Raw genomic sequence first — 24,308 nt, forward strand, 5'->3', positions numbered from 1 at the left:
TTAGCTTCTATGACTCTATGAACCATAAAAAATTTAGAATCAAAATCTTGGGTTTTTTAGCTCATTGTGGAGAGAAAGTGAGAGATATGTTGTGTTTAGTTCACAAGAATGAAAAAAGAAGAAGGGTAAATCGATTTTGGGAGCATTAAGAGCTTCAAATTGGTTGTTCATGGTGGTTGTGGTATTGATGACAATGACAATCTTGTAATTACTTGAAGATGATGAAGGTGAGAGAGTAAAGATGTCATTTTCGAAAAAAAAAAAAATTGATGGCATTTTCGTAAATTATATGAACTTGTGGGGTGAATAGGGCAAAACTAATTTTCAAAAAAAAGGAGGTTAGTTTTGTGTTTGACTTTAAGTTGTAGGTCAATTTTGCAAAAAGCCCAGATTTCGAGTGGAATTTAAAAATCATCACCCCAATAACAATGGATTCTATTTAGATTTTAAAAATTCACAAACCAATAACAACGGAATCTCAAAATTTAATAACTCCTCTAAAATTCTTTGCCCAATAACCCCTCCTTAGACTCATTATAAATCCAATTTATACTAACACCCCCTTAATAAAGAGTCTTCTTGTTTCTTAAATGTATTATATTCAATCATTTAGTCTAATGTATCTTTGAATGAATAACTACAGATTATGCTTGATGATTCGATTTCTAATAAGGTGCAAATGAAAGTATGTTATGCTAATTTAACATTTACACATAAAGAAGTATATTATGCTAATAATCACCTCTCACGCAAGTCATCTTGCTGATTGTTAAGATTCGTGTGCTGAATGTGCCTGAGTAAATGAGTCATCAGTTTACTTACTGTTGTGTTGATTGTTAGGATGAATTTTGAAAGCACTGTTTTTAAACCCGTACCGAACCGGATTAAACCATATGAACCGTGAACATATCCGGATTAGGTGGATAAAAACTAGATTTGTTTATAATTTACTATCAAAAATCAATTTTGATAAAAAAAAATCAATTTAGAAAAGTAACTGTTAAAAAAGTGTTGATGTTTTATCAAAAATGGTAATTTTGAAAAAAAAAATCATACAAACAAAAACCTTTTTATTTTTCCTTATATTCATTTTACATTTTATTAATTTACGGTGATAAATGTTTGTAATTAAAATATTAATTTTATATTTGAAGTCAAAATATTATTTTTTTACTTGATTTGAATTTGGTTTGTATTTAAATTTTATCTTATAACTATTTCTATTAAAATGGCTAAAAGCTAAAGTTTATTACGTTTCTAAAATTTACCAAAAGTAACAAACCAAACATTTAGCTTTAATTCTATTTTTATTCTATAATAATTGAACTTAGTTGAATTTGGTCGAACCTAACTGAACCTGGTCGGAACCATATTGACACATAACCTAAAAACTTTTCGGTTCAGCTACCGGTCTGGTTTAAAAAACATGAAAGAGTGGAACACTTGATCTTTGTGTGTGTTTCATAAAGATGAAGAAAACATACATATGGTTTAGATTTTGAAGTTTCTAAAACTGGAAGACAGATAATTTACAAAGAAACTTCTCCACTGTCCAAAATGATAACTTTTCCTTTGGGCTCTCCACTGCTTTGTCCTTGAGCTTCGATCTTGCGCACTACTTCCATGCCTGACATTACCTTCCCAAACACAACGTGATGTCCATCCAACCTTTTTGCCCAAACACACGGTTAAAGATCTCGCAGTCACATAATGTTGTAAACAGAATCAAACCAAGAATCATCATGCATACTTACCAATTTGTGGTGACGGTTGTGATAAAGAACTGTGAACCGTTGGAGTCTGGTCCCGAGTTTGCCATTGATAAGACTCCTGAGAATGATCCATTTGCAAACTCAGCCCCGTAAGCCTTATGTATTAAGTTTTTACTGACATTAAGAGGTACATTTAAAGCGTTACCTGGCCCGGTGTGTTTGAGTTTGAAGTTCTCATCTGCAAACTTATCGCCATAGATCGACTCTCCACCTCTCCCATCGCCTCGTGTGAAGTCTCCACCTTGAATCATGAAGCTAGGAATGATTCTATGGAAACTGCTTCCTTTGAAGTAAAGAGGCTTCCCCATGTTCCCAACTCCTTTCTCTCCTGCACACAAAGGAAGATAAAACATCAAACCCCCAAAAACACTCTTTGTCTCAAAATATTTTAAAGACCATGAGGGTTAAAGAGGGGAAACAGAAGCTACTTGGCTACCCGTGCAAAGCGCTCGAAAGTTCTCTGTAGATAAGGAAAAAAACATGGATTCATTAAAAGGAAAACACCTCAGAGAGACAGACAATTTGAAGATGTTTTCCATCACTCTTTGACTTGAAACTGTACCTGCAGTTTTAGGAACTATCTTCCCAAAAAGCCCAATGAGAATCCTCCCTATATACATGAGAGAGAAAACGTAAGCAAAAGTTTACTCTATGAACATGAGCTTCAAACAAAACAGTTACAGTTTCACTTAGAGACAAGAGTGACATTGCAAAAAGGAAAAAAAGAAAGCAGTTTCTGATTCAAAGACTAAGGCTTTTAAATCACACAAACTATCATACACTAATGTGTTTAAGCAACTGATGCCAAATCCTGAAGTTGAAGCATATGATATTTTTTTGGTTTCAAAATTTCCAAATTAAAATAGAAAAAAGGAGGAAACTTTATGAACCTGCAGGTGAACCATTGATCTGAATATCAAAGTAAACTTTGTGGGTAACTCCTTCTAAATCCTCTCCTACCTGATAAAATCCCACAAGGCAAAGAAACCCTAATTACAAAGTCTGATCACATCTTTACAAAATCAAAAATTGCTAATGAGTTTAAAGTTCAATGCCTAACCTGATCAGCAACCTTCTCACTGACCATAGGATCAGCAACATCAGTCAATTTAATCTGATTTTGCATTAGCGAAGCCACAAAACGTAAGTAATGTCGCAGACCCAGATCGAGCATGAGGGAGGAAGAAGGATCAAAAGTTTTAAACCTGGATGAGAGCAAGTGTTACGAACAGGACGACTATCCACAAGAGAGTCAGAGATACCAATCTTGTCGCCGTTATCGCCATTACTTCGATTTGTCGGGGATCAAATCAAACTATGTTCGTGCTTCTTTTAGTTTCACCCAGATCTCTCTCCAGAGTTCTGTTCCAACAAAGCAGATCCTCGTGTTGCAAATTTTGGGAAATATATTGAAATAAACCCTCAAATTATAAAATGTTTTCAATATAACCCCTTATTTAAATTGATTACATACGAAAGGGAAAATTGTTTATTCTCCTCTGAACTAGTTGTTATTGGCTTTTTCACACATGAACTTTTAAGTCATGCCAAACATGATAACGTAATGTGCTTCATTTTTAGTGATGGGCCAATTGAATGTGATAACGTGACGATATGGTATTGGATTTTAATTTGCGATTGAAAGAAGAAAATAGAGACTTCCATCTGAAAATAAATCTTCCTGTTATTTTTGACATTTTATCCTTTGTTTTATGAATTAAAATATTTGTTAAAATTTATATTATACTTTTTTCTTTACTAGTTTCTTCAAATACTTTACTTTGCTAAGCACATAACTCTTTCAAACTCAAATCCTTGTATACCTTTTCTGGCATTGTAGGCATGAAACGAACTTATCTTATCATTAATTAAAAAGAAAGTATTAAAACAAAGTCAAAGAACTTATATCTAATTATTATTAATTATTACCATGCCGACAAACAAAAAATCGACGTGGACCAATAATGCAAATCATTCCTTACATCCCAAGTTCTATAGAAAATAAAAACTTTTTGCGATCAAAACCTCCAACGAGAGAAAGTTAAACTAAACAACTCCGATTCACATACAGATCCCTAAAGAATCCTTTGTTGTTCCAATGTCGAAGCAAACGTACAAAGTCTGTTTCTGTTTCCGTCGCAGGTACCGACACACGGCATCGGTTGCACCGTCTGAGATCAAGACCATTTTCGATAACTACTCCGACAAAGGGCTCATGACTGTCGATCATCTCCTTAGGTTTCTCACCGATGTTCAGAAACAAGATCAATCTACGAGAGAAGAAGCTCAAGCGATCGTCAATGCCTCATCTTCTCTTCTTCACCGCAATGGTCTCCATCTTGATGCTTTCTTCAAATACCTATTCAGTGTTAACAACTCTCCTCTTGCTTATCATGAGGTGATCTTCTTATTTCCATGTTAACATTATGCGATATTCATGATTAGATTGAAGTTTTATATTTGGAATGTAGATAGAAACATTCGTCATTACTCCCAGATTTTAAAGAGTTATTATACATAGGACTAATGATCCTCAAACTGTTAAAAGTTTTTTATTATTATCAAGATTAACTTTAAAATGTTTATGGTCTCTAAACCTCAGATGATATCCTGGATAGGAATGTGATCATTAGTTTTTTTTTTCCTGGAGATTGATTCTTATGGCTATTTGTATGTTTTTTTGCAGGTGCACCAAGACATGGATGCTCCATTGTCACATTATTTCATATTTACGGGGCATAATTCGTATTTAACTGGTAATCAGCTGAGTAGTGACTGCAGTGAAGTACCTATAATAGATGCATTGAGGAAAGGTGTCAGGGTTATTGAATTAGATCTTTGGCCAAACTCAGATGAAGATGGTATTGATGTTCTTCATGGAAGGTAAATGTATAATGCAATGAAATTTGACTGTATATGTTTGCCCGATTTTTAATTGTAGCTATTATAGTCATCTAATGAATCATGGTTTCTTGTTCTGTTCTTAGATGTTAAAATTGTATTTGATCATTTTTTTTAATAGGACACTTACATCACCTGTGGAGCTGAGCAGATGTCTGAATGCTATTCAAACATATGCATTTGATGTGTCAGATTATCCAGTTGTTGTAACTTTTGAAGATCATCTTACTCCAAAACTCCAGGCTAAAGTTGCCGAGGTGTGAGCTTGTTTTGCATTTCTCTGAGAACTTCTCTCTGCTATAGTTTCTCTTTATTTTTTTTCTTTATAATGATTTAGAGATGTTTTATTCTAGATGGTTAGTGAGATCTTTGGAGAAATTTTGTTTACTCCTCCTCCTGGAGAATGCTTAAAGGAGTTCCCATCACCAGCGTCTTTGAAAAAGCGTATTATCATCTCAACCAAACCTCCAAAAGAGTACAAGAAAACGACAGATGATGAAGATGTGGTGAAGAAAGATAGGAGTTTGGGTGATGAAGAAGTTTGGGGGAGAGAGGTTCCAACCTTTACCCGGAAGGACACAAGTGATGACAAGGTTTGTGTAGAGACACACATCATGTTCATTCAGTTTCATGGGGCTTTTCATATGTATAAGTTGGTTTTTGTTTCTTTCTTGTTGTAGAATGATTCAAATGATGATGATGACGATGATGATGACGACGATGATGATGAAGGAGATAAGTTAAAAAAGAATGTGCCACCACAATATAAGAATCTGATTGCAATCCAGGCTGGGAAACCAAAAGGCGGGATGGTTGAATGTTTGAAAGTGAATCCTGATAAAGTAAGAAGGCTTAGCTTGAGTGAAGAACAACTTGAAAAGGCCTCAGAAAAGTATGCAAAACAGATTGTGAGGTATTGCCTTTAATAACATGTCATGTTTCCAAAGTGTTCTAAGAAACTATGTTGATCATTCATGGAGTATGGATTGTAGCTTTACTCAGCGGAATATGCTTCGGATTTACCCAAAAGGAACTAGAATTACTTCATCAAATTACAATCCATTGGTTGGCTGGAGCCATGGTGCTCAAATGGTGGCTTTCAATATGCAGGTCTCCTCTTCATTTTTCTCATTTCCAGGCTATCTTGCTCCATTATCTTCAACAGAACATATTAAAATTTTGAAATGACTTATTCTTGTGAAGGGACAAGGAAGATCACTATGGGTCATGCAAGGAATGTTCAGAGCCAATGGAGGTTGTGGATACATCAAGAAACCAGATATTCTGTTGAAGTCTGACCCTGTGTTTGATCCGGAAGCTACATTACCTGTAAAGACAACACTAAGGGTCAGATATATATCCTTTGTGTAAAACCTCATGAACTTATAATATTTTTGACTTTACTACTTATACATATCTTTATAGGTAACTATCTACATGGGAGAAGGCTGGTACTACGATTTTCCTCACACACACTTTGATAGATATTCTCCACCTGATTTCTATACAAGGGTAAAAAAAATCTGCAACCTTATAGGTTTTAGTTTTGAAGCTGAAACTGATAAAAAGACCATAATGTTTTTAGGTGGGGATTGCTGGAGTCACAGCGGATACGGTCATGAGGAAGACGAAAATGTTAGAGGATAATTGGATACCAGATTGGAATGAGGTTTTTGAGTTCCCATTAACGGTTCCAGAGCTTGCTCTTTTGCGCATAGAGGTACATGAGTATGACATGTCGGAGAAAGATGATTTTGGAGGCCAAACTTGCTTGCCGGTTTGGGAACTGAGGCAAGGAATACGTGTTGTTCCTTTGCATAATCAGGATGGGGTGAAGTGTAGATCCGTGAAGCTTCTTGTGCGGTTGGAGTTTGTGTGAGTTTATATATAAGAAATGTTCTCCGGGTTTAAGCACTTTAAACCGGATCTGGTACAGAAAATAAACCGAGTTTGTGATTGTGGTTGGATGAGTTTGGTAATGGTGAGATCGTTCCGTATTGGTTTTTTAGTGTTGAGCTGTGAGTGTGAGTGAACAAAATTTTATGCTGATTTAAAAAACTTGTGTTGCCATCCCATTACTTGCAGCACACTTTTAGTTTTAGGCGTCTGATCCGTAACATTTGAATGGTTGAATGAAGTAGACATGATATACTGAATACTTGCAAGGTCATTTCTCCCTATATATTTCTTTGATATGTTTTTTTTTTCATCATAACGAAATTTCGAACTGTAAGCTGCAATTAATTACGAACTGAAAATCTTTAAGAATTCTTTGATAAATCTTGAAATTAAATAATGTCAAAGTATTAGTATTTTACTGAGAAATCTTTTATTAATTTTTAAAAATGTTGGATAATTATGTATTGCAAATCCTCTATTATTCTAGTGGAAGTGTATATTGTATTGTTGTTAGATCAAGTTGACTATAAAGGTCTGATATCAAATAAGTTATACAAGTTGATTGTAAAGGTCTGATATCAAATATGAAACACCAGAAATATAAAAACAGTAAGTTATACAAGGAGACATTTATTTGTTTGCCGTCCTCACCGCCATGGATGCCCCACCACCTTACTGCCGCCGCACTTCTTAAAAATAAAATCATCCGTGTATATCTTCTATGTGAGTTTATTACGCGTGGAAGACTTTTATTAATATGGTGTATATCTAACAGTTAGTTCCATGGCCATTGTAGATCATATAATTCAATTTTGAAATTATATGGCCCATCTTTTTTTCTTTTCTTTTTCAAATATGACTTTGAATTTTAGATTTTTTTTTTTTTGAAGTTAGAAGGACCGCTCAAAGTAAATGAATGGGAGTTAACATTAGCTGTAACACCTGTTGTATGTGTTTTGATCCGGACTCTAGGGATCATGTTTTATACCGCAGATAATGTTGGATACTGCATTAACAAATCACGCATTCTTTTGTTAGGATCAAAACACTTAAACACATGTTTGGAAGCTTCATCGAAATCTACTTAACTTTGATTGAGACTGCCCTTGAATTTGACAGAATTATTGGAGACGCAAGAAAAAAATTCCGACCTTAATGAACTTATTATTTGATGTCTTTGTAAAGTTGACCTAATTCTCTCTTTCGTATTAAGATATATTATAATTTATATATTCTAAAAATACATCAAACTATCGAATTATATATTTCTCCTTAAAATATTTTTAGTTCACATTTATAAAAGAAAAAATCAAAGTTCTTAGTAAAAAAAATTAAAAAATCAAAGTTATAAAATAATTTTCGTCAAAACATAAAGCAAAACTTTAATGACTTGGAAAATTCAAAAAGAGTAAAAGACAGAAGAAACTGTTGACCGCTAATAAATTGGAATCTTCCAACTCATCAGATTCGGGTTTGCTTGTCTGCATGATGACATGTCAATCTAAGAAGTACACACGTGTAAGAAAGGGACCCACTTTTAAGAAGTACATTATACACTATACTTCCACGCCAAAGTCATTATCCAATATCCATCTTCTCCCTACCATGCTGGTGAGTGGTGGCTCTACAAGCATGAAACAACACACGGTTTGACTAGATGGTCCAAAACAACGACATCATAATAGTGTCACACAAACTTTTCTTACTTTTCAAAACAATGATCTAATTTTAATATTCGCTCTCCGCTGTCCAGATTATACATTTCCCAACCAAAAGGTTAGACCACGAATATTGAATATTCAAATTCTCCTAAGCAACTACCACTAATGATTAATTACAAAAACAATTATCCAAGAAAAGCCAAAAAAAACTATAAAAATAAATAAAATCCTCAGGTAAAAAAAAATCATCTATGTAAAAATAGTTTAATCTCTTTCAATTTCGGAGGCAATAGAGCAAATGCCACTAGAGATGCTCCCATGACTATCTCCACACAACTCCAATGCTCTCTCCAAATTTCCGACAATATCAGTCATTGTCGGCCGATTCCTCCCTTCCGCATTCACACAATGCATCGCCGTATAAGCCACCAGCTCCACCGCATCTCCTTCCCCTACCTCCGGCGATCCAACTCTAGGATCCAAAACCCGACCCAGCTCACCCATAGTAATCGCCGAAACAGAGTATTCCACCAAATGCACCGGGACACACCCTTCTTCCACATCCCCACCGTTCCTAAAAATCGCTCTTTTACCGGTCAACAGTTCCAACAACACAACTCCTAACCCGTAGACATCACTCTTGTCGGTTAAAACATTGAGACTGTAATATTCCGGATCAATGTACCCGACCGTTCCAGCAGCTTTCATGGGAGGGTGCTGGTGATCTTTCCCTAGCTCCGGACCCATTAACGACAACCCGAAATCGGAAACCCTAGCGACCCAATTAGAGTCGAGCAAGATGTTCGATGACTTGATATCTCTATGAATAATCGGCGGCACGGCGTAGTTGTGTAGATACTCGATCCCTCTAGCCGCGTCCAACGCGATTTTGATCCGCATTTTCCACGAGTTGACCAAACTGCTGTGTTTCTCCACGTTGTTCTTGTCGTGGAGATGGTCGTAAAGCGCACCGTTCTTCATGTAGTCGTAAACCAGAAGCTTCTCCTCTCGTTCCTCGCAGTAGCCAACGAGCCTCACCAAGTGCTTGTGGTGAAGCCTCGATAGAAACGCGATTTCCGAGTCAAACGCGGTTTCTTTCTCCTGAAACTTCTTCAGTTTCGCGTTTACTTCGCCGCGTTTTATCGCGACTTCTCTCCCGTCGCTGAGTTTGCCTCTGTAGACAACACCGAAGCTCCCGGAGCCGATCTTGTTCTCTAAGGAGAAGTTTCCGGTGGCAGAAGCGAGCTCGGAGAAGGAGAACTCTTCGGCTTTATCCGCGTGTTTCATTGACGATGTACCGCTTCTTTGTCTTCTCATCGAAAATATTCTCGATCCTTGACGTCTTATCGTCAAGGACCGAGAAGGCGGCGAGCTGCTTGACCGGGTACTCGAACCGCCGCGGGTTATCGTCGGTTGAACCGAGTTATGAACTTTCTTCTTCCCCAAGAAAGCTCCGGTCCACAAACAGTACACCACACTGCATATCCCTGCAAACGCTCCTACTGATCCAACGATCGCAAACGCTAGTAATCCTCTCGTTAACGCCTTCGACGGCGGCGGAGATGGAGATGGAGATGAATCTGACGGTGGTGGTGGTGGTGGTGATGGTGGTTGTGGAGGAGGTGAGATTTTGCATTTGCTGCAGATCGAACCCGAGCCGGAGCATAGCTGATCAGATCGTGGATACACACCACATTTGCAAATAGATGATTCAACGCAAGGACCTGGTAAGATATCTGGGAAAGGAAGGAAGATTCTTGAGAAGTTATTAGGGCTCCAACACATGACCGAGAGGTTACCGGATATCAACCCGCAGATTAGACCCGACCCGGATGTAACTGACTCGAATGAGATCTTTTCGGTTACATTGTTGAACCTCTCCGCTCCTCCTCCCCAGCAAGTCACAGAGCTGTTCGAGCTTCGCGTCGCGCAAGTGAAGTTCGACCCGAGAGAGAGATCCGAGTAGAGATAAGGTTGACCCGATGGAGCATTGAGCTGACCCGATTCGTTTCTTCCGATGCAGATCAAACTCCCCGTGGAGTTTAACCCGCAAGCGTGCGACTCCCCGGCTGATATGCTAACCATCGTTTGGTTTCCGAATCCGGTTTGGATCTGACCGGATTTAACCGGATCTTTTCCCCAGCAGAGGACTCGGTTATTTCGAACGGAGACGCCGCATGAGAACCCAACGCCGGAGGAAATTGATTTTAATCCCTCGTTCGGAGGCGTTGACGGATCGTTTCTCCAGCATTTCACGGCGTTTGTGCCGTTAACGGTGGCGCAGATTTGACCATCGCCGACGGAGAGACTCTCGAGCAAAACGTTGTCGTTGTAGTAGATTCGCTTCGGTTTCAGAGTGTAGCTTCCGATGTCGTCCCAGCAGAGGAGGCTGTAACCGCCGGAGCGTACGCCGCAGAGGAAATTCTCACCGGCGGCGATCGAGGAGAAGGAGACGCCGGGGTTGAGAGTGAGGTTGGTACGGAGGCGGGTGTTGTAGCAGAGGATACGCTGCGTGGGTTGGCCGGAGATTAAGGCGCAGACGGTGTCGGAGCCGTACACGACGGCGTAAGTTGAGCCTGAGCCTAAAGCGGCGGCGGGAATCGGGAGGAAGAAGACGACGATTGAGATAACGGCGACGGTGACGGGATACGCCACGGTGGAAAAGATAGACCTTTTCATCGATAAAGGTTGAATTTGACTGCCGTCTTCGTCGATTCTAAATACGACTCGTTCATTTTAATGAGTCAAAAACTCTGCTTGAGAGAGAGAGAGAGAAGACGATGGGTGAAAGAAGACGAAGAAGAATAGATGTGTCTTTAAGAAGACAAAACAGTAATTAAATAACATATTAGTAGGATTTGGTCAAGAAATGACTTTTTAATATGTTGTGACTTGCGACTCATGCATGTTTCTTTTCTTTTTCTTTGAATTTATTTACGTTAATTAATATAATTGTATATCAATAACTCGAAAACATTACTATTGCTAGATTTTAAAATGAATTTCAGGACTTTTATGAATAAAAATACGAGTGTTTTCTGGTTATTAATTAAAATAAATTTTTATCAATGGCTTATTTTTGCCCCTACTAGTGGCGATTCTATTTGATGGTTCTCAAACAAATTTGAATTGAAATCTTACGACCGTTTCAATATTTTAATACATCAACAACTACGTTATATGTGTGGTGTATATTATTCATGCAACAACCGCTCATATGATAAAAAGTAATGTGAATAATATAAATAAACTGAATTTCCCATGTAAACAGTAAATACAATTCAAAGTCTGACAATTTAGTCCATGTTTCCAAAATGGTGATGGTTGGACACATTTCTTTAGTGTTCTTTATAACTAATTTAATTGTCAATTTCTGTTTGTTGAACTTTCTACTTTTCTTCTGAACCATAATATGAATATTACAGTAAAAATTATTCCTCTTCGTTCAGAAACTTCCATATTTTTTTTGTTAGCAAACAAACTAACGCAATTAATATCCCACCCCTAACAATGGGTCAATTTAGGAATCAAGGAAATAATACGGAATTAAATATGACCATCAATGGAAATTCGTCTTACCATAAAAGCATATCTTTTTCCTTTACACAAAATTGTGGAAATTAATTATGATCATATTAGTGAAAATCTTATTACCATTAATATTCTTTTTAGGGATTCTCTTTTGTAACATTTATTTTTTTATTGTTTCCTTTTTTCTTCTTCTTTATGGCCATAATCATTTTAGTAATTTTTTTTATGATCCGAATATCCAAACATTTTACTAAACCTGATTATCCCATAATGACACCGTCGCTTAAAACATCCCAAAAGGTCGCCCAGACTAACTTAGTAGTTTATCCCTACCTGAACCGAGACTAATTTCTAAAGACCATTGAAATTCGAGCATTCAACAATTCAATTGATGTATTAGTAGTATATGCTTTTCTGTTTATAAAAGTATATATTCTTCCGGTTTTCTATAAATGATGTTTTAGGATGATGTTTCAGGATTGTGTACATAAATTAACAATATATTTAAATTTTTACATTTTTTAAATAAAAACATCATTAATAATTTACCTAACCACAATTCAACCAATAATAAAATATAAGTTCTAATATCATTGGTCATTTACAATAATTGTTGATAAATTTTATTTTAAATTTTGAAAACGTTATCTAATTTGAACAAATTATTTTTTTTAAATAATTCAAGTATTAAAAGAGGAGGGAGTATTTAATACTCATTCATTTCAAAATTATCCATGTTTTTTGAGAAAATTGTTTCAAAATATATAATTTTATATTTTAATGTATTTTTACTAAGTAACAATAGTAAATTGCAAACTTCAAAGAGCTTAACTGTGTTTATTGAATTTTAATTGGCTAAAAATTATAGAAAATAATTAATCATAAAAAATACACATCATTCAAATTTAAGATGTTTTAAAAATATTTGTATAAGTTACAAACAACATACATTTTGAAATATATGGAATATTTTATAAAATAACACATTTTTACATTGTCCTAGTAAAAAGGACATACTATATAATTAAGAGATATTAATTTTTATGGTCAAAAAAAATTGAAGAATTAAGGAAAATATTTTCTCTAATACTACTGCGCATTTACTTTTTTTTTTTTTAACGTAACTGCGCATTTACTTTCTTAACGAGTTCCCGCTTTGGAAAAGAAAAAGGGAAAATTCATTGACGCACAGAAAGTTCGGTAATGAGAGGAAAATATTAAATTTGAAAAAGACAGAAAATTATTAAGCATGTACTAATTCAATGGCTGGCCGCATTTGACCAAAAAACTTCTACTGAACATAGGTGGCGTGTTTTTCTTAATTACGGTAGTTTATATGTAAATACAATAAAAAGCTTTATAAGTTGTTTGATGTTCATTCATTAGATACATGCCGCTTATTATAATTTATAAACAGTCTTATCGAAAAGCATGGGTAAGAGATCTACGAATTACACACACACTTGCATGAACTCGACGTCCTGGAATATTTTTTCTTTCAAAAGTAAAATACTTTATAAATGTGTTCAACTGTTCTGAGTGATTTACATAGGCTGCAGCTTTCATAAACTCTCTTGTTTGAATATAATTACGAGTGCTGGTATTCGTTGCAGTAGTCCAATTCTAAAAATGAAACACATGCGACAAATTATGTCAAACCATGCTATATGGAACTTAAGTTAATAAATGGATGTTCAAAATGGCCAAACCATTTATATTGCTTTTCATGTCAATAATCATGTAACACGTTCCGTTTACCAATTATAAATGATATTCTTAAACATGGAGACAAAATAATACATCTGATTATAATTCGACACTAAAATAGAGCTCGAACTTGTGAACTACTGATAAACTACTAGAAATGATATTCTTAAACATGGAGACAAAATAAAACATCTGATTATTTCCAGTGCTATATATACTAACCTCACGTTCCATCATGTTAATGTATGTATCTCTCAATGCAATTAACGAGTTCACATCACGCGTCTTTCCATTAATATTGGTGTCCAGTGGAAACTCAAATATAGTATATACTATAAAATAAACAAAGTAGCTACCAAAAAAAGGAATGAAGTAAAGTTAATGGGAGTAGTTAATGGGAGTAGTTAAACCCTAAATCTAGATGTGAAGATGCCTTAGAAGTCTAAGCACAGCTCAGAATGATCCTCACTTATTTATCAACAAACATGGGAAGGCCGACCATAATTCGTATAATAAAAGATTAGTTGCACACTACGTTGAATTATAAGAAAGAGAAACATGACAGGTCTTGTTATGTAACTCACGTACTCTTTCGACCTGTAAAATGTGTTCAATATGTATATTTAAAAGGATATTGTATTGTTTAGTGATTGAGAGTACCATAATGTCTGCTAGCTAAGATCAAGACCATTGACAATCTTTCTTAGATGTTTTTTGTTGGACTCTGAGATGACTTTCAGCTCATATCAGAATTTTAATCAAAGGCAAATACTTTTTGCTGGATCCTGTAAAAAAATATTGTTTTCATCGTATATATGAGTCTCATTCTATAATAATACAGTCTGCAATTTTTCTTAGATTGCGGATTATAGACTGACTCGTTCTGGAGTAATTATAACACTGATTGAATTATGTAATTTGAAAATAGTTAGCGATGTAAATTGGACCCATGTAGTGCATATATGTGGGAACAGTTGAGTCCATAAATGATTGTCAAGTAAAACATTCTAGTAAAGGAGTAAATACAGTAACGCAGTATTGGCCAAACAAGTGTAGTGCATGTAAGTAGTAGTAACATAATAACATCTATCTGATCTGATTCATGAATACAATGAAATATGAACCAAACAAAATCTAGAAAAATAGGTATTTATGTTCCTATATCTTTCAAATGTGCAATACATGAAATCCCAGTTACTTGCATTCCTGATTTTTTTTAAAAGTTTATTGAGTACTGAGTATAATATTTTGCCTTTCAAAACCACTCCATTTCAAAGGAAGGGAACATTTATTTATCTTCTCATACCAAACCAGTATATACTTCGGTTTAGACCATAACCCGGTATATCCAAACCAAACCAAACCGGAAAAGGAAAAAAAATAATGCTTGATCATTAACAAAATTACAGAGAAAGCTAGAGAATTACATGAAATCAAGAATGTGTAACAGATTTTTATCTTTTAAAAAGGAATCTACCAAAGATTATAAACACTACGAATGGTAGTTTATGTGCCCTTCTCACATTTTTTTTCATTGCTGAAACTACTGTACCAAACAAGTCCTTTTCCTTTTTTTGTGTGGACCAAAGATATATTTCCTTTTTTCACCATTAGTTTCTGCTTAAACCGGTTAAGGATTCCAGCAAGAAGGTGGTATGCCTTGCTTCTCAAACCATTCAGGCATGCGGAACCTATCATAAAGTGTCGGTCTTACATCTTCTTCCTCTGAAAGTTGCTTCAGAAGTGGTAGAAGAACGTCCAAAAGCTTCAAGTTTCACAATAGTTCTGATTAGTTTAGACACTAATAATAAAGAAATGTATAAGAGAAGAGTAATAAAGTATTAGAGACCTGAGTGTCATTAGGCTGCCCGGCAGAGAATGCAATACATGGAATCCCATTTGATGGTTGCAATAGAAAGCTGAAAGGATTGTTGTCAACGATTACAGTCCTAGACATGTTCTTTGATGTGGTTAACAGATCCTTCACGTGATCTCGGTATGGTCTGATTACAATGTACAAAAAAAACCCACAATAAACCTCCCACAAATCCGGTTCTTGAAAGTATCCTGATTCATTATAACTTACGTGCTGACTGTTGAAGGTCGATAGAGCCGGTTGCTTAGTACTTTCCTGGTATCTATTCTATCCACAAGCGGTCTCGCATATCCTGTGGTTCGAGAAACATGTGTTAAGATTACATAATTGAGAATGCATTTGATGGGAAAGAGTGAGAGACCTTCAAGACCAGCGGTAAACAGAACAAGATCAGCAAACTGACTAAGCTGCTCTAAGAACTCGTGCAATCCTGGACGCTCAAACACTGTCACGTAATTGATCTTATATTTACCGTCACTTTCCTTCTAGACAACAAAGAGAGACACGTGTCATAAGAAACGCCAAACTCAAACTTGAGAACAAGTAGTGGAAGCAAACAAACCTTGTCAGATGACAAACACTCAAGTTCGAACCAGTTTAATCCAGCCTCAATGGCTTGATTGCGTAAAGCAGCAGGTAGACTAGAGGTCTCATAAGCACACACTAACGTCTCATCCAAGTCAAGAACTACCTACAAAACACACATCTTCAGTTTACTAAGAGCTTAAAAGGTCACCTTGATACATTCTCACAAAAAAAGGTTTCAACTTTGAAGCATAAACGGTCAAAAATCAAACTAACTAACTCTTCAACTCTCCACCAATCAAAAGGTTATTACACCTTTCACAAAGACTTCAACACATTACACAAAAAGGTTTCACCTTTGAAGCAATAAAAGTCAAAATAAAAGGCCTTTTGATTGAAAGCGTGTACCTTTAGTCTCTGGAAACGGTCTCCGGTGGTGGAGGAGGCGATTTCCACGGTGGTGGGAGATTCCGGCAATTCGATGGATGGCAAGGGTTTAAAGCCATCGGAGGCGGCTTTAGCGGAGGAGGAAGAGAGGAGAGGATGGTAGCCGACGGCGCGGAGGATCTGGAGGAAGATCTGGTAGAAGAACGCGAGGCAGTTCATGAAAGTCTTCCACGCTTGGAGGGAACGAGGCGAGTAAACGACGTCGGACTGAGTCAACTCGGCCATGACTCGGTGGGGAAGGAACTTGAAGAGGAAAGGAAGCAATCAAAGTTGTTCTTCCTTCCTTTGCTAAAATGATATGTTAATTTAACTAGAGAGAGAGAGAGAGAGAGAGAGAGAGAGAGAGGTTTGTCTATGGCGATGGTTCGATGAAGTCCTTCTGATAAAGCGACATTTTATTGATTACGATCCACGCGCCCTGAGATAGTGATTATTGTCCAATAATGTTCCTGTCATAAGAAATAAATAAAGGATTAATTAAGATAAATTTAAATACTATTCCGTCTTGCAACAAGAAAAAACACCACGTTCAAACATCTATCTGAGACTTTTCTCTCTTCTCTTGCTGCCACGTCACCCTATAGGGTGGAGCATTTCGTGACACGTGTCGTAATACCAAAGCTTTTGCGATTTTTTCCGTTCGCGGTTTTCTAATTAAAGCGTATGAGAACTGGGGTTTTCGTACGATAGATAGGTTTGGCTCAAACCTTGAGCCCGTTAAGAGACCTATCCAGGTATTAGGTATTAGGGTTCGTCCGTTCGTCGTCGTCTTCCTCTTTCACATGCCACCTCCACTATGGAATTCACAGACTTTAAGCGTCGATTCTAACTCTGTAACTTGGTAGTTATGCCCCACCCTCTTGATAAAGCCACAGCCGATGGACACAACGTGGACGGTGGCTTGAAGGCCATTGGGCTTACCGATCAAAGAGAGACACCATCGTTTGGAGCAAATCCACTGGACTTCCTCTCCACAAAGCTATCGTCTGTATGGATGCTCGCACCAGTTCCATCTGCAGGTACATACATACATAATCTCTCTCTCTCTCTCTTTCTTCTTTCGTTTTCTTGAATCATTTGTCATAAAAATCCTCTGTTCTTAGGGAGTTCGTTTTTGATGAAATTTTTTTTTTTTGGATGATATTCATAGAAGACTAGAGAAGGAACTATCAGTAGGAAGATCCCATTTCGTTGAGTCTTGTGGATTGCCTATAAGAACATACTTCTCTGGCTAATGGAGAACGTAGATGCTGTTAAAGATGGTATCAAGAAAGGATATGCCATCTTTGGCACAATCGACACATGGCTGATCTGGAACATGACCGGCGGTGTGAATGGAGGTCTACACGTCACTGATGTCACCAACGCTTCTCGTACAATGCTCATGAACCTCAAAACCCTGAGCTGTGACGAGGACACTCTCAAGACTCTAGGCATTCCCGCTGAAATCTTACCAAGATTGTAAGCAACACGGAGGTCATTAGAGAAATCTGCAAAGGCTGGCCCATTCCTGGTATCAAGATCGCTGGATGTCTTGGCGACCAGCACACTGCAATGTTAGGACAAGCTTGCAAAAAAGGTGAGGCTAAGAGTACCTACGACACTGGCCCTTTCATCCTTCTCAACACAGGAGAAGTTCCCATCAAGTCAGGTCATGGACTTCTAACCACACTGTCTTACAAGCTTGGGCCTCAAGCACAGACAAATTATGCTCTCGAGGGTTCCATTGTTATAGCTGGAGCTGTTGTTCAGTGGCTAAGAGACAGTCTTGGGATTATTAAGAGTGCCAGTGAAATTGAAGATTTGGCGGCTATGGTAGAAACAACCGGAGGAGTGTACTTTGTGCCAGCATTCAACGGTTTGTTTGCGCCTTGGTGGAGAGAAGACGCTCGTGGTGTCAGCATTGGAATTACGAGATTCACAAACAAGTCTCACATTGCAAGGGTTGTGCTGGAGAGCTTGTGTTTCCAAGTGAAAGACGTGCTAGAGTCCCTAAATAACGAGAAAGGGGAGTTCTTGCTTAGAGTTAATGGTGGTGCCACTGCCAACAACCTTCTTATGCATATTCAGGTAATGACTTATCCTCTTCTTCTCACGTATGAATCTTGATGATGTGTTGTTTATTTTGTAACATTACTCTCATTTGTCCTTTTGAAACATGGGCAGGCTGATTTGATGGGAACTCCGGTGGTGAGGCCACTGGACATAGAGACAACAGCACTTAGAGCAGCGTACGCATTATATTTCTTTCTGAAGATGCTAGAGGAGACAGACGTTCCAACGAAAGAGGATAATATAGTTTACAAAGAGATTTTGAAGAACCTTTGCGAAGCATAGGCGAGATTTAATATAGTGAATTTTTACTCCTAAATGTACGACTCATATTGCTTTCTAACTTACACAATAAATTATATGGTTCCCCTGTTTCTAACACTCTCGATATGTGTTTGCAGCTTAAACAAATGGATCGTGGAACTAATCTCAAGCACACTTCCATTATCTGAGAGATCTTAATAATGCGGAGCTGTCATCATCTCTACACATACTATGTATGGTTAACTGATATGGGGGTTTTAAAATTTTATAAATACAGAAAAATATACTCTGTGAGAAATCACGGCTGGCTTACTCAACAACAAAATTTCAAAAATCAAACGCCCACCTCTGACTTACGGAATCAGTTTTGTTCTCTCAGCAACTTGGGATTGATGTTTGTGGCAACCACCACCTTTGGTTCATCACAACTCCAAAGCAAATTTGCATCAAGGAGCCTATCTAGATCGGCAAAAACACTTAGGCAAACATTTGAGTGACTGCAAAGACAGGGAGTCGAACGATTAGACATGTCCAGACTGTAAAACCTTATGTGTGCTCACTTTTAAAAGAAAATGATTTTTTTGAGTAGATATATATACCTTTCAATGCTTATGGTGATCATCATGCGTTGTGTACTTTATGTTTCTTCATTGTAAGTAGTTCTAATCCCCTTACTTGCCCAACAACATCTACAAAATGAATACATGTGCTAAGCTATCAAGTGTGATATGTGAAATAAATATATGCAAAAGTTTTAAAAGAGGGAAATGAATTCAAACATGGTAAATCAGTAGTCGTGTTGGATAATACCATAAGTTGTTTGTAATCCCGAAACCTGAAGCTCTCCCTCGGGATCCGTTCAAACGTTTCAGCAAGCTCCACAAGCTCAACGAAAACAGTTTGGTCAATGAAACAAATAGCACATGGGAACTCTTGGTAAAGAGGAAGTTGGGCTTTATGTTAGATCAAAAGTATTAAGCTCATAAACCGAGTCTTCACTCAATAAGTTTTTGAACATATTGGGATGATGCACACTAAGTGAAGCCTGAATCATTGAAGAATGAGAGAAAAATGCTTCAATGAGATGATGCCATCTCACAAAAACACAGACAAGAACACATACCTTCTTGAGCCTCTCCACTCTTTTTTTATCTGGTCGAGTACAGCCATAAGAGCTTCAGTGTCATCCTCATCATCGTCACTTTCAACATCACTAACAAAGACAACCAGGTCGTAAGATAACTTGAAGGAAATTATGACTCTCAGTTGACATAAGTCATCAAAAACTCTCGAATATGATAGCACCGAAGCAATTGCATATTCCCAAAACCATGGCTCTGATGAAAAGCCTTGAGTATAGCGCTAGCAAAGAATCTTTAGCCAAATTTAAAGCACCAAATTTAGAAATTAATGGAAAATAGGTACCTAGCATCATCATCACTTATGATATAACTTATTAATAAAGAACAAAACTTTTTAAAAACATGTAATCAAAATACCTTTGCATCAAGCAGCATCATATCTACCCCATCAATTGATCCCCTTTCTTGACATTCTGAGCCTCCTAGTAACGGAGGAGCCTCGTCTGGACCACTTGCCTATAGTGTAAAACTGAAATTAATCAGAGAGCAGCAGATGAATTGGAGAGGAAAACACACTTCAAATTACTTTTGTTCTTTTTCAGAGTTGTTGTAAGATACCGAACAGGTTTACAAAGAACATTACGAACTGGTGTATACTCATTATTAATAGTATCAATTCCTCAGAAGTTTAAAGGAGATATAGGAACGGCAAATTAAATATGACGTCGTGGGAGGAATGGGTTGAAGAAATTAATTGTGAAGCTTTACGATATGGTTTAATGTTGAGGTGATCAAATGTATTCTCTTTATACTACTACCACTAACTTCTATCAAATGAATCAAACATACCCTCTTCAACTTATTAAATTAATAAATATACGAACCCGGTGCGTAGCGCCGGAATACCCCTAGTTTATAAATATAATGAACATTTCCCAACAATGATTTTACAATAAAATCCAATTTCATTTTAAACGATAAAATCTTATATATTAAAACAGAAGTCAAAACTTTGATTCATGTGTGATTTTTTTTAAAAATGAACTTAATGAACATATTCGTTGAAAGTCATGTTACATTTAATCTCTAATCTTATCATTTAAATTTTGGGTCTACTAGAAAGTTTTATTGGACTATTAATAGTTGGATTTAAACAATAGATGATCCATTAGATTTATAGATAGTATAAATTAAATAGATATAATTTAATATTGTAATACTATACCTCCATATGTTAAATATTTAAATATTTGCCGATGGTAACTTTTAAAATTATAAAGATTTTTTTTAAATAACAAAAATCATATTATCTAACAATGATTAATCTTTACTACATTAAATCAATGAAAACAAATGTTAAACTATATAGTTTATTTAAAAATTAAACAAAAACTAAATGTTTAATTATTTACTCGATAATATAAATCTATAAAGCGAAAAATTTAATTTTTTAAAAAATTTCTAAATTCGTGAAATGTTACAATATCTTTGAATATGATAATAAAACAATATTTTACTGATGAAATAATAATCCAAAAATATATATATAGAAGAAGATACAAATACATGTGAAAGTTTGAAACAATCTATTCAATGAAAAAATATACTGTAAACTTATTATGTTTTAAAAATTGATCGACACATATATATTATAATATATACTAATTTAGAATTCAAAACAAAATGTTTATATAAAAATAAATGAAAAAGAAAAACCCGCGCAACCTCGAGATCTAGTTAGAGATTAAATGTAACATGACTTTGTAGAAATAGGTTCATTTTTTTAAAATCACACATGAATCAAGGTTGTGACTTCTGGTTTAATATATAAGTTAAAAGGTTAACAATATGCACCCACACTATAATTATAAAAAAAAAAACACGCACACACGCTAAATTATCTAGTTTATTAAATTATAAGTACAAATAAGAAATAACCCTAAGACTTATAATTTAATCACAATACAATGCCACATAAGTAATTAATAAACTTAAATCTAAATTAATTTTTTTCCTAAATCTATTCCACAACAAATTCATGATAAATATTACACTTAATGCACATTAATACTATGTAAAGTAAAAACTTTCTTTCCATAAATTTGTGGGTGTTATCCTCTATTAAATAATGTTTATTACATTTTTAAAAAATTTATTGTTAATGAAATCAATTCACAATATTTAAAAAAATTAAACGATATGCCGTATTTGGGAATAAAAACTTAATAAAGAGAACATATTTAAAAAGATCAATTTTACTTGATAATTCTAAATTTGTAACTAAAATGCTATTAAAAATTATTTTTAAATTATGTATGATAATACATATGTTCAATTGAATTTTACCTTAAATTATTTTTCTTTAGTAAGGATTTGAAATATTAGATTTGATAATAACATGTACATTTAAGTATTAGTATTAAAAAAATTAAAAACACCTAAGATTTTTCTTATGAGAAAATTGTAATAGGGAAAGTTTCAAAAGAATATTCTTCAAGTTTTGTATGTAAAGAAAAACAGTTAGACAAGATGTTCTAAAACAAGAAAAATAAAAATCCTACATATAATAAAATGTTAAATTCAATAAGTTAAAATTAATTTAATTTGATAATAATATAAATACAAGAAATGCAATTACTCATTCTAACAAATTACTCATTTTAATAAGTATAATATAAATATTTTACTAAAAATGCATGACGAATACTTATATATCGGGTTGAGAAATTTAAATATAGTTATCATTTATGACCAAAAACCTATCAAAACATCTCAAATATTATTTTCGCATATATATGTTAGTTTATGGAAAACACACACATAAACTAAAAATAAACTAAAAATATATATTTTAATTATTATGCGTAATGTCATAATTAAAAATACATAATACGTGAAAAAATAAATAAATATTATATTATTTATAGAAAACAAAAGTATATTCCTAAAAAAATGAAAAAGTGGTTTCTCTTTTTTACTGGAAACTCAAATGTTATAAATAATTCTTTCCAACGCGTACCAAACCCGACCAATGAAAGGCTACTAGCATTTCCTTTACCACTAGCCAACTCGATATCGAGTAAATAAAAACAAATATTCGCGTGATATTTACATTTACAGTTATATAAATCATTTTACTTTTACTATTAGTGGAATTATGTAACAGCAATATATGTATTATGTTATGTATCTTTTTCACTATTTTATGATAATTTTTTTATAGATTATATAATGGTGTAAAAAATATTTAGTTACATTACGTAAACAAAAAAACACCCGCCCGATCCGGCGGGTCCAGCTCTAGTAATATTTATAAAATATAGTAATTGTTGGATTAAGCTTGAAATAACTTAGACAACAAGTTATCTATTTCCTACCGAGTTATGGATTAGGAAATAGGAAAGTCCTTAAGGGTTTAGGAGTTATCTAAATACTAATGTCTAGTGTGTTTAGGACTTTATATCCTTATATATATGGATATGTCAAAGTGTGACATAACATAAGAGTTTGTGTGATTGAGAGCTTAAGGTTTTGAGTGAGTTCTCTTGAGAGATTAATAAGAGAGTGATTCTTATTAAGAGAGTTCTAAGTTGTTTTCGTGAGATTGAGATTCAATATTTGGTATCAGAGCATTAGGTTTAAGAAATTCGTAATACCATGAGCGACGATAAGAAAGAGGAAGGTATAATCAAACCAAAGGAGATCAGACCATCGTCCATCAAGTGTCCTATGCTAGATACGGCTAACTACACAGTATGGGCCATGCGAATGAAAGTTGCAAGATACACAAGGTATGGGAGGCTATAGAAATCGGAACCAAAGAGGAGGATAAAAACAACATGGTGATTGCCTTATTGTTCCAGTCCATACCGGAAGCCCTAATACTACAGTTAGGAGAACTTGATACAGAAAAATCTGTGTGGGAAGCCATAAAAGCAAGACACGTTGGAGCAGACAAAGTAAAAGAGGCGAGACTGCAGACTTTAATGGCATAATTCGACAGGATCAAGATGAAAGAGTCTGATACGATTGATATGTTTGTGGGAAAACTTTCAGAAATATCATCAAAATCGATTGCACTTGGAGAAGTCATTGATGAACCAAAACTTGTTAAAAATATTCTGAAAAGTCTCCCAAGAAAGCGTTACATACATATTATCGCAGAACTTGAGCAAGTTCTTGATCTTAATACCACCAGCTATGAAGATATAGTTGGGAGATTAAAGGCTTATGAAGAAAGAATTGGTGAAGAAGAAGAAGATGATGAACAAGAAGATCAAAAGCTCATGTATGCGAATTCAGACTCTCGTCCATCCTATCAAGAAGGCTATGGAGGAAACAGAGGAAGAGGAAGAGGACAAGGTGGTCGATCGTATTGGAGAGGTCGTGGTCGTGGTCGCTATGGTTCATGATACAGGCAAGAACGAGATGATTCAAAGATAACATGCTATCGGTGCGATAAACTAGAGCATTATGCAACGGATTGTCCTGATAGATTACTTAAGCTTCAAGAAACGATCGAGAAAAAAAAGAAGATACACAAGAGGCGGATAAGCTTATGTTACATGAGGTTGTATATCTAAATGAGCAA

General features: G+C 35.4%; 4 protein-coding genes and 1 pseudogene across 6 annotated transcripts; 2 read left to right on the forward strand and 3 right to left on the reverse strand.

The window, feature by feature from the left end:
- Nucleotides 1–1,432: 1,432 nt before the first annotated feature.
- On the reverse strand, nucleotides 1,433–3,186 carry LOC106309719 (peptidyl-prolyl cis-trans isomerase CYP21-2). Its single transcript, XM_013746823.1, has 8 exons — nucleotides 2,978–3,186; nucleotides 2,833–2,886; nucleotides 2,663–2,732; nucleotides 2,335–2,382; nucleotides 2,209–2,232; nucleotides 1,918–2,100; nucleotides 1,755–1,830; nucleotides 1,433–1,668 (listed from the first exon to the last, which is right to left on the reverse strand). Exons 1-8 carry the CDS (start codon nucleotides 3,056–3,058, stop codon nucleotides 1,530–1,532), a joined length of 675 nt encoding a protein of 224 aa, XP_013602277.1. The 5' UTR covers nucleotides 3,059–3,186; the 3' UTR covers nucleotides 1,433–1,529.
- Nucleotides 3,187–3,750: 564 nt separating this feature from the next.
- Nucleotides 3,751–6,681, forward strand: LOC106309743 (phosphoinositide phospholipase C 7). Of its 2 annotated transcripts, XM_013746856.1 has the most exons (10): nucleotides 3,751–4,170; nucleotides 4,459–4,655; nucleotides 4,795–4,930; nucleotides 5,027–5,266; nucleotides 5,354–5,586; nucleotides 5,666–5,783; nucleotides 5,877–5,967; nucleotides 6,010–6,020; nucleotides 6,099–6,185; nucleotides 6,259–6,681. In XM_013746856.1, the coding sequence occupies exons 1-10, from the start codon at nucleotides 3,871–3,873 to the stop codon at nucleotides 6,550–6,552; spliced, it is 1,707 nt and encodes a 568-aa protein (XP_013602310.1). In that variant the 5' UTR covers nucleotides 3,751–3,870; the 3' UTR covers nucleotides 6,553–6,681. The 2 variants fall into 2 exon arrangements, with proteins under 2 accessions (XP_013602310.1, XP_013602308.1); XM_013746854.1 differs by having other exon boundaries at nucleotides 3,752–4,170; nucleotides 5,877–6,020.
- Nucleotides 6,682–8,317: 1,636 nt separating this feature from the next.
- LOC106312342 (putative serine/threonine-protein kinase-like protein CCR3) lies at nucleotides 8,318–11,075 on the reverse strand. Its single transcript, XM_013749829.1, has one exon. The coding sequence runs from the start codon at nucleotides 10,910–10,912 to the stop codon at nucleotides 8,498–8,500; it is 2,415 nt and encodes an 804-aa protein (XP_013605283.1). The 5' UTR covers nucleotides 10,913–11,075; the 3' UTR covers nucleotides 8,318–8,497.
- Nucleotides 11,076–14,840: 3,765 nt separating this feature from the next.
- On the reverse strand, nucleotides 14,841–16,666 carry LOC106307852 (CTD small phosphatase-like protein). 2 transcript variants are annotated; one of them, XM_013744925.1, is made up of 6 exons: nucleotides 16,281–16,666; nucleotides 15,910–16,038; nucleotides 15,709–15,829; nucleotides 15,558–15,639; nucleotides 15,321–15,474; nucleotides 14,841–15,236 (listed from the first exon to the last, which is right to left on the reverse strand). In XM_013744925.1, exons 1-6 carry the CDS (start codon nucleotides 16,542–16,544, stop codon nucleotides 15,102–15,104), a joined length of 885 nt encoding a protein of 294 aa, XP_013600379.1. In that variant the 5' UTR covers nucleotides 16,545–16,666; the 3' UTR covers nucleotides 14,841–15,101. The 2 variants fall into 2 exon arrangements, with proteins under 2 accessions (XP_013600379.1, XP_013600378.1); XM_013744924.1 differs by having other exon boundaries at nucleotides 15,709–15,832.
- Nucleotides 16,667–17,166: 500 nt separating this feature from the next.
- LOC106309154 lies at nucleotides 17,167–18,662 on the forward strand (annotated as a pseudogene).
- The last annotated feature ends 5,646 nt before the right edge of the window (nucleotides 18,663–24,308 follow it).

Source organism: Brassica oleracea, chromosome C8 (genome assembly GCF_000695525.1).
Source record: "Brassica oleracea var. oleracea cultivar TO1000 chromosome C8, BOL, whole genome shotgun sequence".
Taxonomy (NCBI): Eukaryota; Viridiplantae; Streptophyta; class Magnoliopsida; order Brassicales; family Brassicaceae; genus Brassica; species Brassica oleracea.

Coding starts and splice junctions, on each gene's coding strand:
- LOC106309719 (XM_013746823.1), bottom strand. CDS start 3,058: ATGGCGATAACGGCGACAAGATTGGTATCTCTGACTCTCTTGTGGATA. Junction 2,887..2,977: donor TAACACTTGCTCTCATCCAG/GTTTAAAACTTT, acceptor ATGCAAAATCAG/ATTAAATTGACTGATGTTGC. Junction 2,101..2,208: donor CTTTCGAGCGCTTTGCACGG/GTAGCCAAGTAG, acceptor CTTTGTGTGCAG/GAGAGAAAGGAGTTGGGAAC.
- LOC106309743 (XM_013746854.1), top strand. CDS start 3,871: ATGTCGAAGCAAACGTACAAAGTCTGTTTCTGTTTCCGTCGCAGGTAC. Junction 6,021..6,098: donor CTGTAAAGACAACACTAAGG/GTCAGATATATA, acceptor ATATCTTTATAG/GTAACTATCTACATGGGAGA. Junction 6,186..6,258: donor CACCTGATTTCTATACAAGG/GTAAAAAAAATC, acceptor TAATGTTTTTAG/GTGGGGATTGCTGGAGTCAC.
- LOC106312342 (XM_013749829.1), bottom strand. CDS start 10,912: ATGAAAAGGTCTATCTTTTCCACCGTGGCGTATCCCGTCACCGTCGCC.
- LOC106307852 (XM_013744924.1), bottom strand. CDS start 16,544: ATGGCCGAGTTGACTCAGTCCGACGTCGTTTACTCGCCTCGTTCCCTC. Junction 15,640..15,708: donor GTTTACCGCTGGTCTTGAAG/GTCTCTCACTCT, acceptor CTCGAACCACAG/GATATGCGAGACCGCTTGTG. Junction 15,237..15,320: donor GGCAGCCTAATGACACTCAG/GTCTCTAATACT, acceptor TGAAACTTGAAG/CTTTTGGACGTTCTTCTACC.